We start from the raw sequence: 12,475 nt of genomic DNA on the forward strand, positions 1-12,475 counted from the left end.
GAAGGCAGTGTTTCTCAGTCTCAGCCATGTTAAGATGGGTGGACTTCAACTCCTAGAATTCTTCAAGAATGGACTTCAATTCTGGGAGTTGAAGTCCACCCATCTTAACATGGCTGAGATTGAGAAACACTGGGTTAAGGCAGTTTTGACTATGGTGGTACAACCAGACAGTTAGCCAAGTCCCCTCACCAAAATCATCTGAACGGTCCTGGAAAATGCAACTTAGTCTTAGTTCTGGAGTCTCCTCTGCCCCAGGAACCGACCGTCAGAACTGGAGACTTGCAACTGGGATCTTCAGGTGTCTTTTTTTTAACTTTAAATTTGGTTGCATGACATGATGCCCGGTGATCAACTGACCCATGGTTTATCAAATCAGCTGAGACTGCTTGGACCCTAAATCAGCAGGGGATGATGGGCTGGGTTCACATGGCTTGCAAACAAACCATGATCGAAAAGCAAGCCATAGGGATGTTGTTGTGAAGCCTTGACCTCATCTGGTCGAGTGTGGTGCAAACCCAACCCTTTTACTTAAAGCAGCAAGAAACAAAATGGAAATCTTCCTTGGAGAACCTCTCCTCGTCAGCAAGATTTCGCTTCCTGTGGAGCAGGTAGGGTGGCCATGCACAAAGGTGGGCAGGGCTCCTGTGTCTTTAATGCTGGTGCTGAAGAAGGAATTTCAGCAGGTGTGGCTGGCAGCAAGATTCCCTCCCAGTTGATGAATAGAGATAAAATCTGTGGCCAGTGGAGGTGGGTGGGGGCCTGTTGTGTTTAGTGGCGGGTATCACAAGGGCTTTTGATGAAGCTAGTCCTCAAGGGGAGTCATTAAAAAAAAGAAGCACAGATAAAGCTATTAAAAGAGCAAATCAAGACTTTTTTTAAAACAATGTCTGTGGATCATGCCTTCCTCACAAACGGAGGATGAAGAACTACAGTTTGACAGTAATAAACAACTGCAGTTGAGCAGCTGGGGGGGGACATCCTCCAGTCGGGTCAAGAGAGTGAAGGGGGTCTAGGGGCTGAGAAGCACATTTCTTTTTTAAAATGGCACGTCTGGAGGAAAAGAAATCTGTAGCAGGAATAGGAACTCTGGGGGGAGGAACCCTCTTGACGAGGTCCCCCCAGCCCACTTCGGTCCTGGGGGCCTCGGCTGTCCGGCCTCGGCCAGGCGGTGCTTGCCCTTGGGGGGGAGCCCCTGTGCCCCCTCTGCGAGCCCTGCCCCCGGGCTGCCACCCAAGGAAAGGGGATGACTTCACACGGCTGCCGAGCGCTCTGGCACCCCTGTGAACGGCTTTTCCTTTTATAAACGAAACCGCCCCCCCTTGAGAAACACCTGTTCAAACTTGCTGAACAGGTTAATATTTTTTTCCCCTGGCTGGGCTCTCCTCCCTCTGGTCATGTGCGGAGAACAGGTTGCAGAGTTTCAAAACACTGGGACTGCGCGGCGCGGCGGAGCAGCCACAGCCCCGGTGCCGACATCAGGAAGCGCCCCGGATGCCCGCGGAGGAGGCCCCTGGCGCTCACCCACGAAGCAGCCCCCGGTCAGGGAGCGGGCGATGGCCCTCTGCGCTTCCCTGCTGCTGGCGTGACTTGCGTCGGGGGCCCGCGCCGAAAGCCTAGCCGTTCCCTTCCTCGGGGCTCTGTTGGGAGAGGGGCAGCTCGACTCCAAGTCTTCGCACACCTGCCCAGCCCTTGTGGGACCAGGCGTGTGGAAGGCCCCTCCAGAGCCCCAGCAGGCCTCCGCCACCACCGCCCCCCCCAGCTGATTTCCCCCGCGCACCATGCTGTGGAAGATCGTCCTCCTTCTCCTGCCATTCCCGGGTAAGTCCTTGGCCCCTTCGCCTTTTCCTCCCCCTCCCCCGCCTTTCTCCACTGTGCCCAGAGTTGTCAGCCCCGGGCTCTCTGCTTTCTGCAAGCGTCTACCTCCTTCGCCCCCCCCCCCCCATTGACTTATTGACTAATGGCAGTTTTGCCTGCTCTGCTCCGGTGAGCTACTTTCGGGTGGGGCCAGGCCCACTCACCCGCTCCCTCCCTGCCTGGGTCTTTGCGCTGATGGGGCAAGGGGGCAAGCACGCCGCCGGCTCGCTCCCCTTGACTCGATTCGGATAAGAGATCGGTTCAGAGCAGACCCGCGTGTGTACTGTATCGCCGGTTTTCTTCTTCGGGGGCTCTCCGGCAGGGAGTTGGGATGAATTAACGTTTTTCAGACGAGGCGCACCAGACTGATTCTTCTGGGCGGTGCAGTGACGGTCTCTTTTCTGGAGGAGAGCGGATCTCCAAAAATCTCCAAAGAAACGAGCAGGCGAGCATCCGGCTTTCCCACCTGGGACGGGGAAGGGACTTTCTCGGCCACGCCAGGCTGGAAAAGGGAACGGACCGGGCGCCCGAAGCAGCGCCTGGGTAACAGCCCGCAGCTCCCCCGGCAGGCGTATTGCTGACCTGCAGAGGAGTTGACGGGGCAGCCGGGGTGGCTTGGCTCCGCCGTCAAGAAAGAGAAGTTGGCAGCGCTCCGTTAGGTGGAGCGGGGGCCAGGCGGGCTGCCAAGCTGGCAACTCAAAACTCTTTCTTTGAAAGAGCAGCAACAGCAAAACACGGAGCGGGTATTTCTTCATCTCTTAATAAAGATGTTTTACTGTGGGGAAAAAAGAATGACTTAAAAAAAAAACACACCTCCGTTTGGGCGAGGATCCACAAAACATAAAAAATTGCGTTTGGGTAGAAAGGTTCGATGTCTTCTGCTCCTCTTGTCTCTTGTACAAAAGGCAGGTTTGGCTAAAACGCCAGATTGGCGTTGCTCCCTCTTTCTGGATCTCCCGCTTGGCTCCACGAGAAAGGGACCTTCGTGCCCTGGAAGAGAAGTGTGTGTGTGGGGGGGCTTTGCAAATGTTTGGTCTGCCTTGCTTCCTGTGCCTGTGTTGCAAAGATCCGTTCGTTGCCAGGGCTGGGAAAAGCCTAGCTGAATAACCTAGAGCAGTGTTTTTCAACCTGGGCAACGGGAAGATGCGTGGACTTCAACTCCCAGAATTCCCCAGCCACACACCCACCTAGAGGGAACCTACGATGGGCTGCAGCCAAGCAACGTGGGAGGGTTTAGCCAGAGCAGTGGGTGCAAGTCCTTCCAGTTGACAACAAGATGGTTTGCCATCCCTTCCTGACTGCAAACAGTGTTCCTGCCCATGCACAGAGATTTCCGCTGCATTGGAAAGCTGGAGGGAGCTCTGCAAGTGAAGGTTCCCCAATGGGGTCTATGCAAAGTCAGGAAAAACTCCACTGGTGAGGTTGCCTTAAAGGTGAGGTGGGGTGGGGGGACCCCCCCAAGGAAAAGTGTCCCCCATCCAGTATGGTTACCGTTGTGTTTGCCTGACCCACTGAGCCAGTCTGAGCTGAGCGCAGGGATGAATCAGTTTGCGGGGGTGCCAATCCAGAAAAACGAGTTTGCTCAATCAGCGGTAGGAAAGATAACCACGGATAAGGGTGCCGTGCAAAGAGAGGGTGCGCAAAGAGAGGGTGCACGGGTTCCCTGCAGACTCCTCCACCTCTTGGGGTTGGGGCTGCTGCCTCTCCCCTCCCCTCCCCTCCCCTCCCCTTCCTGGCACCAGCTGCTCTGCAGTGACTCGGCAGGTTTTCTAAGTCGGAGCTGCTGACTCGGGCTTCTCGCTGGATGCCCGCGGGCCCTGGCACCCTCTGAGTCACCGGGCAGCCTGGGAAAGGGGGCAGGCCTGCAGAGCGTGGCTGGGGAGAGCAGACGGCCTGGGGAGCACCGCTTGGACAAGAAGCCCCCAGCGATCCTTTCTCTCCTTTTCCTGGTTAAAAGACCCTGAGTTGTGGGGGGGGGGTGTGTCTGTAGAGTGTGGTCAAAAAGGTCAAGATGGTGCCCCAACGGTCCAGTCGAGCCACGTCACCTCAAAAGCAGGCTGTCAGAGCCAGTTTCTTTTTATTTTTTATGGGAGTTTTGCAATATGATAAAAGTATAGCAAATGAAAAGAAAAAGAAGAGAAAGAAAAAAGATAGGAAATAAGAGAAAAGAAAAGAAGACACTGAATTTTGACTTCCGCCCTTCTTTCTATCGAGTAATTGCCTGTTACTTCTAACCCTAGCCCTCTTTAACCCTGTCGGATCCCCAAATCCAGAAATCATCCGTTTGGTCTTTTCTTCTCTCAGCAAAAAAAAGTCCACAGAAGGCTTCCAGCCTTTTAAAAAAGTCTATTGTTTTTTCCCTGGCCGAACTGGTCACCCTTGCCATTCCCACGAGCTCCGTCAATTTTATAATCCATTCTTCCACTGTGGGTCTTTCATTATTCTTCTGTTTTGGCGCATACCATAATCTTGCCGCAGTTACCATATTCAATATTTGTTTCCCCTTGACCCTTTTTGACCACACCTCTGGACGCCCTGAGATGTGCCACTTTTCTGATGCCCATCAAAACCCAGTTCTGCATTCTTGCTGGGCTGGGGGGGCTTTCATCCATAGGCAGGGGGTCTCGCAAAAAATGATGCCTGTTCACAAATTGGGGGTCACTTGTGCATGGCTGGGTGTGGGTGTGTTTTTCCCTTGGCCCCACCCATGTTTCCCCAGGCCACTCCTACTTCTTGTGGTGCCCCGCCCAGCACACAATCTGGAATCAGGGGCTGCCTTCATCAGGGATGACGTTTTAGTTTGAAGCAAAGTTGGCCTTGGCTGGTCCCCAGTGTGAAGTGGGGTTGGACTTGGTTAGCACTTGGATGGGAGACCACCAAGGGATCCAAGGAATGCATGTTAGATGGGGAGGTTGAAAACCATTCCAGAAAAAGACAAGGGTGACCTGCTTCTGTCTCCTTGTTGAAGAAAACTACCCAGATGTGAAGTTTCATGGCGTCCCCAGGAGCCAACTTTGATTCCAGGAGGTGTTATTTACAGCATGGATGTTTTCCACTAGATCAGTGTTTTTCAAACTTGGCCACTTTAAGATGTGTGGACTTCAACTCCCAGAATTCCCTAGCCAGCATGCCTGGCTAGGGAATTCTGGGAGCTGAAGTCCACACGTCTTAAAGTGGCCAAGTTTGAGAAACACTGTTTTATAAAAAGGGATTCAAAGATACTTCCTGGGCGTTTTGCAGAATCCAACACACACCGCCTGAGCCTTGGACCCCCTGCGCAAGAGACATCTTAGGGGATTCCCTCTGGGAAAACAGGCCTGCCACTCAGATGGTGGAGCCCACATTTTTGCACGGGGCCCATATAAATCCCGCTGATGCAAACGCTGCTCCTGCTGATCTGGGGCAGGGCCTCCTTTAGGTCCTTATTTCTGCCTTGGGGAGAAAAACGCTGCTTTTAAAGTGCTAAAATCCTCCCACTCAACTCCAAGCATTTGGAAGTTAGATAGTCAAACGGTGGTAGCGAACGTGGGTTGCGTGGATGGAAGAGGGCTTCTGTTCTGTTCTTTCGGTTTCACTTTATCTCTCTCTGGAGGGGAAAGGAGCAGGGCCAAAAAGCTGGGAAATAAATACATCTCTCTGTCCTTTTAATCTAAAGAATAAATCCAGCAGCAGAGGAAGGGTTTTGGCCCCGTTGATGATTAGATCATGCGGAGAAATCGGTTTGATGGTGAAGTTAATTACAGGCATCCCTGGGACTTTTGGACTGAATGCAGGCAGGCTTCCACCCGTGGCCACATCCTGAACTTTGCGGGGCCTCGCAGGGTTGTTAGGCCAAATTGCAAGATGGAGCGCTCTGTGCGTTGCTTTTCCTGGAGGAAAAGTGGAACCTAAATCAAACTAATGAATAGTGTTCTAATAGGAATGTTGAGTCAGCTTTCCGCTAGAAGGAATCTCTTGCAGCGTGGCAAAGGTCAAAACCATACAATTGGAGCCTGGCAACCTCCCTGCAAGAATACACAGCTTTGGTGTGGTATTATTTTATTTGTTTAATTTTATTTATTCAGTATAAATCACAGCTGCCCAACTCCAACAGCAAACAAACCCCCCATTCCATAAAAACAATTAAAACATCTTCAGAAACGTACCTTCCTCCCTCACTTTTGGTTCCCCTTGATAGCTTTTGATCTCAGACCATTCTTTCCATAAAGTATATTTCCTTTTCCCTTTCCTTTTGCTGATTTCATTTCCAGCCTTTCCACCAGGAGATTCAAAGCTGCTTACATAGAGAGAGCAGACTTTCATTTTATCCCCACAATAACCCTGCAAGGTAGGCTAGGCTGAGAATGAGAGTAACAGGTGCAAAGTCCCCCATGGAGCTTCCATGGCTGAGGGGGGCCCAGAGCCCAGCTCCCCACTCCTAATCTGGCACTGGCTCATTTTTAAAAACTGTAAAAAAGTTTTTTTTAAAATGTTGTTCACCACCTACATTTCGGTGGGTCAGCCAAATAAACCCAGAGGAACCCAAGGCTGGCCTGGGTCCCACAGCAGGGCAGGGCAGGGCAGGGCAGGGCAGGGCAGAGGCTGGCTTCCCACAACACTCTGACCCATAGTTTACTAAACCGCACTTAAGCTTAGCTGAGTGTGACACGTGGACCCAGCCAGGCTTTATTTTCATTTACGAGATTTGTAAAGCCACCCAATTCAAAAAGGACCCTCTTGTGCGAGGCCAGGCCACGCGACCAGCCAGCCAACCACTTCCACTCCCTACGTGCCCCCCAAGGAACAAGGCACAGAACCCCCACTGGATTTGGGGCAGACATGCAGGAGCTCTGGGGGGACACCATGAATCCCCAGAGTCAAAATCCCCAGAGTGGCGTCCAGGGGCCCCACTTGGCTGGTGACTTTTCCCTTGATACCCACCAGGCTCTCGCCCTACCTGACCCCACGTTTTTAGATTCCTGGCGTTAAAATAAATAAATAAATGAATGAGAAGCCCGCGGGTTGCAGAGCCGAGGGTCCACCTCCTGCAGGAACTTGGTTCCCCAAAGTGCTCCTGAGCCCCACTTGGATCTCAGAGGCAGCAAGTGAAATTTATTGCTGGTCGAAGCCCAGATCAAGATAAGCTGAGGGGTTCTGAGCACTAGAGAGATCTGGAGGAGCCAGGCAAGTCTGCTGAACGGCGCCCGTAACTTGCTCTCAAAATCCCAGATGTGGCCACCCGTCCCAAGATGGAGGTTTGATCTTTCTCCAGTTCCTCATTAACCCCCAGAATTAATTATTTCCAGTGAGATCCAAGGAAGGAATTATGAACTAGAGGACTCGAGAGCAAATTATTTTTTAATTTTAATTAAATTCTGATGCAATTTAAATCAAGTCAAAGGTAATTTCTGCCCTGGTCCCATGGCTGAATACAATAAAAGCTGGCTCTTGATGGTGCCCTGCGGGTACCCAAAGACTATAGTCCCCATCTTGGCTGTAGAAGATGGGGCTGGGGATAATGGATGTTGCAGTCCAAGACATTTAGAGGCTTAGGAAAGAGTGGTCTTAAACCCTTCTCAAGGTAGCCTCTCTCTGTTTCCCCCCCTTTTTCTAAAAAAAAAAATCTTGTAGGTCTCCAACAGAATGGCCACGGAAGTCACAAAGCTCATGGCTGGCTGGGGAATTCTGGGAGTTGAAGTCCACACATCTTAAAGTTGCTAAGGTTGAGAAACCTGAACTAGAGGAAGACATAAACCTCAGCCCAACCTACTCGTAACTATGATGTGTCTGCCTCAGATCCAGCTGAGGTTTAGTTCCTTGTGAGGCACGTCCGGTGCACATACGTGCCCAGGTGGCTCTTCCTGTTGCTCCACAAGGGAGTGAAAGTTGTTTGCTGGCTGCTGGCTGTCCTGACCGGGCGTGCTGGTGACTCTCCCCCTGCCCAGCGTCTCACTTAACAGGGTGGCACCCTGGTGAGTCTTACACAGTGGGCAGGATGCCCAGGAAGAGAGCTGCCACCCGGGTTCCCAAATCACCGGCCCTTGGAGAGATGGGGAAGGAGCAAAAATCAATGCATTTTTAGAAAGGAGGGGGGCGGTTTGGGGACGATGGGTCAGCCTCCCTATTCGGAATGAGTAATTGTGGCAACGGTGTTTTTCAATGGCTGCTTTTAAATCTCTGCATATTATATTCAGTGATTAACTGCTGCCCTCTGGGTTAGTGCCTGGAGCACGGTGGGGAGCATAAATAAACATGTTAATGGTAGTAAATAAATTAATTAGGGTTGTAAAAGCTTTTCTACTTCCATGTAGGCACCTCTCACGCGTCCCTGCAGCCAGTTGGGCCCAGAATCCGCAGGGGGTGGTCAAAAAGGTCAAGATGGCAGCCGCAACAGTGTGTTCAAAGCTCTGTCTTGGAGCATACAGTCATGGCCACCATCTTGACTTTTTTGACCACCCCCTGCAGAGACCCCTGCCTGTAATGGCCTTTCTGGATTTCCTGGTTTGTGCCCACGCGAAGAAGGGCCCGTTCGCAGAGGGTGCACGGCAGAGGGCCTTGAGGAAACCCGGATTCAGGTGCTGTGCTAAGCCCAGCCAGGGTTCCTCCAGCTGTGTGAATCCACCCAGTCGGTTTATGTCCGGTTCCAGAGATCCAGTGTCAGGTCTAGGAGCCAAAAGGCACTGCTGAATCTTGCATGGGGCCTCCCGAGAGTCCCTCCCAAAGCTGTCACAGAACTGTAATTCAATGAGAAAAATAAATACACATGAACTGTGAATTACATGTCATTTAATACAATTCAAATACTTTTAGTATTTTTGTTCTTCCACATCCACGTCTTCCGGCCCCACCTACTTTTTAGGGTGTTCTCCAGGTGTTCCTCAAAGTCCAAGTCTGTAAAATGTTTGAGCACCCCGCAGCTAGGATATTGTGTGAACCCGGCTACTTGTAGCTTACTCAGAAAGCTAACTGGAAACAGAGAGTCAGAAACTCTGTCTGCTTTTGGGGAGACCCCCTCAAAGCAATTCCTGGTTTCTGAAATCCTGCTGACTGGAAAGAGAGAAGCTTCTCCAGAGTGCTTGTGGATTAGAAATGCGGATCAAGATGCTCTCTTAGCTGCAGATAAGATGAATGCAGATTTTCCTAGTTTTGAATGTTCGTGCAATGCGCAAACGAAAAGGTATTCATCATGAGAAATTTGCGGTTCTCCACATTTCACCAAAAAGCAGACTGTTAGCAAAAAATATTGCCATTTTTTTTGTATCGGGAAAGGACCCAAAGATGAATGAATGTGCAGCAAAAGACGTGCAAATATTCAGGTGAAGTTTAAAAAAAAAGCTTCAAATTCCACAAGCCAGACTTGACATATTTGCAAAAATGAGAAACTGGGAGAAACTGAAACCAGCAGATTCATTCAGCCCGCCTGGCTTCTCTCCGTGAGAATTTTCCCGGCCGAGCCTCAGATTCCGAGGATGGTTCTTAGGAAAGTCCATGACTGTGTGCAACAGGCACGAGGTGGGTGGGTGATGGGGAGTGTGGCAACACTCCTCAGACCGGAAGGTCAGGTCTAAAATGGGCCTCACGCCCAACCGCTTTGCACACTGGCTCTGGTGAGCAAAACCGGCTTGTTGTCCTCGCTGCTGAGACGAGTTCCCAGGCCTGGTGTTACCTGTTTGTGATGCAGGAATCCAGGAAACCACCAAAGGAGTCCTGGGTTGCATTTTGTGTGCATGGAGGGATGCTGAATTTAATCAACACTCCGCTCTGAGCATTGTAGAACTATTTCTGGTCCTCATATTTTTAAGGATGCTGAGACCATTAAGCCTTTTTTTTTTTTTTAAATTTAAAAAGGTTTCTTGTTTTCCTTGGAATCTGGATTTCGTATCTGAAATAAGATAGATGAGTTAAGTTAAGTTATTAAATAAATAAGATGAGTTAAGAACGATGCTCACTGGGGATTAGGAGGGTGGAAACTCCCCACATTTGGGGAAGCCAGCTGTGCTAACAAAAATAGTACAGGTAGTCCTTGATTTATGACCATTCGTTTAACAACCGTACGAAGTGATGATGGTGCTGAAAAAGATGACTTACCACCACTCCTTGCACTTATGACCATCGCAGCATCTCCATGGTCATGTGATCCAAATTTGGGTGCTTGGCAACTGGCATGTATTTATGACAATTGCAGCATCCTGGGGTCACATGATCACCATTGGCAACCTTCCCGGGGCTTCTGACAAGCAAAGTCAATGGGGGGAGCCAGATTCGCTTAATGACCATGGCAAAAAGGTTGTAAAATTGGATGTTGTTGTTGTTCAGTCGTTAAGTCGTGTCCGACTCTTCGTGACCCCACGAACCATATTGCGCCGGGCCTTCCTGTCCTTCACCGCCTCCCTGAGTTTGCTGGATTGGATTGGATACGACTCACCTAATGACTGCATTGCTTAGCGATGGAAGTTCCGGTCCCAATTGTGGTCGTAAGTCAGGGACTACCTGTATTTACATTGAGCTATCATGCCTATGCATGCTTTAGAGACGTCTCTTCCACTGTATTTTTTCTCTGTCTTGTCGCAGTGAGTTCCCTAGTTTTGAGGAGTGCAATGATTTATAACACCCCCTTCCTCTTCAATTCACTGATCATGTGAGTGATTTCAGATTTGCAGCTGAGCTCTGAGAATAGACCCGTAGAGAAAGTCCATCTATCTATGTGGTTGCTAAGGGTTGGCATCAGCTTGATGGAACATAATCAATCAGTCAGAGAATAGATAATGCCGTCACCCATCTTCAGGTACAGCCATCTATTTTTCACACTGTACTGTGGAAATCAGACCCAGTTTGGCTCTGATTTGTCCTGCAGTGAAGCAATCGGTGCATTTCTGTCTGCATATCAGTAGGGGTGATACAGGAGTCCTGGTTCGCACAGCATGCTAAACCCTAAAGCTGGATTCAGGGGGGCTGCATTGTACCCAGAGCAATAAGTCCTGGATAACGGCTTAGAGCAGTGTTGTCCAAACTTGGCCACTTTAAGATGAGTGGACTTCAACTCCCAGAATTCCCCAGCCAGCCATGCTGGCTGGGGAATTCTGGGAGTTGAAGTCCACTCATCTTAAAGTGGCCAAGTTTGGACAACACTGGCTTAGAGGATGGCTGGTTCCCACCCCAAATCAGGGGCTGGATTCCCTGACTTACAGCCTACCCCCTCCCATTTTAGCGTAGCTAAGTATATTGCATGAACCCAGCCTGCAGGAAAAATGAAATCTCCTTTTAACCCATTTTCTGGATTTACCCTGTTCCCTGAATTCTAAACGAACTGGAGGAGCTGGACCTGAACGACATACTACGAAAAACTAGCCAAGATTAAAATGAAACAAGCGTAGCTTTCTGTGTGAATCCTTCTGCTAGACTAAACTCCCCCGGTTAAAACATTGTGGGACCCGGCCAATAAAAATAAGTTTAATCTGGAGATTCCGTGTATCAGACTTTATTTAAAAGTGGAAACGCTGCCACATGAAAAGTAACAAAGATTTTTAAAAGATAAAGAGTAACAAAGATCAGAGTAATCATTACAGAATTAACAACAGCAAAGAAGCAACAATGTTGCCGTTTTCTCTTTTATTTAAAAAGTCTTCTAAGCGGGAGCCAGTTTATAATTGTAAAGAGAAATATCGAAACGTTATATGTCCGTAGTCCATAAACCCTGCCAGGAAGGCATGGTACCGATGGAGGCAATTTCTTAGGCGTGTTGATATAACTCTAAAATGGAGAGCAAATGTGAATGAAACCCTGACTTGGGAGACTTTTAAGTCCTTTTCTTGCTGGGCTAGATTTTCAGCCGCTGCCCTGCTCCGAGGAGGAAAGACGTCGCACGCTTCCCTTTTGCAATCCTAAATCTGACAGCTGTCCCGAACGAAGCCTTTTGTGACTTGACAAGGGGCTCCCGGGGAGGCAGTGGCAGAGCGTTTCCAAGCTTTTGGAACCGGCTCGGGCTGGCGTGCCTCGCTGGAGCTAATCCGAGCCCTCGCCCAAAATGCCTGCCAGAGGGAAGCCTCAATTTTGTGCAACCCGTGCCGATGGAGGCGCAGCCCGACTGCCGGCGGGCCAAGCCCAGTTCTGGCTTCTGTTTTCGTCCTCCTTCTAGGACGCCCCGCTGCCTTGCTTCCTCCTCTGTCCCCACCCTTATTCCTCTATGTGTCCAGACACATCCTTGCTCCAGCCACACGCAATGTCTCCTAACCAGAGAAGCTGAACAGGTCCTCCTTCCTGCCACGGGGACTCTCCCAAGGCGGGTGGCAGGAAGCCCTGTGTGGGGCTCGCCTGGCTGTCGCCAGAGGGGTGCTGCTCCCAGCCCCTGGGGGCCCCCCGAAGCTGAGGTGCTGGCCTGCAAGGCTTTGCAGAGGCCCATCGCTCTCCCCGAAGCAATCCTGGCCCACAGGCTGCATCACAGCAATTGCTCCTGGGGGCTTCAGTCTAGGTAGTGGAAGATCATGTCAGCGCCATGAGGTGGCCCCCAAAGCCTGAAGCGATGCCCCACTTTCCCCCAGGCAGAGAGAGGACTGGCCCGTGTTCCTTTTTGGCCTGCCGAAAAGTTTTTGCCGAGCAGTGAGCTTTGCGCATCGATCGATTACATCCACTGATTTTGGCTCTC

General features: G+C 50.6%; 1 protein-coding gene across 1 annotated transcript in view; it reads left to right on the forward strand.

Annotated features, from left to right (window-relative positions):
* Nucleotides 1–1,513: 1,513 nt before the first annotated feature.
* NECTIN4 (nectin cell adhesion molecule 4) overlaps nt 1,514–12,475 on the forward strand; it is an 86,622-nt gene continuing 75,660 nt past the window's right edge. Inside the window, exon 1 of the mRNA XM_088151076.1 lies at nt 1,514–1,818. Coding sequence (XP_088007202.1) covers nt 1,779–1,818 — 40 coding nt within the window. The 5' untranslated portion in view covers nt 1,514–1,778. The remainder of the gene's footprint in view (nt 1,819–12,475) is intronic.

This window comes from Python bivittatus, unplaced genomic scaffold (assembly GCF_059951505.1).
Source record: "Python bivittatus isolate LINGU-HERP-01145 unplaced genomic scaffold, Pbiv_v1 ctg000660_np1212, whole genome shotgun sequence".
Classification (NCBI taxonomy): Eukaryota; Metazoa; Chordata; class Lepidosauria; order Squamata; family Pythonidae; genus Python; species Python bivittatus.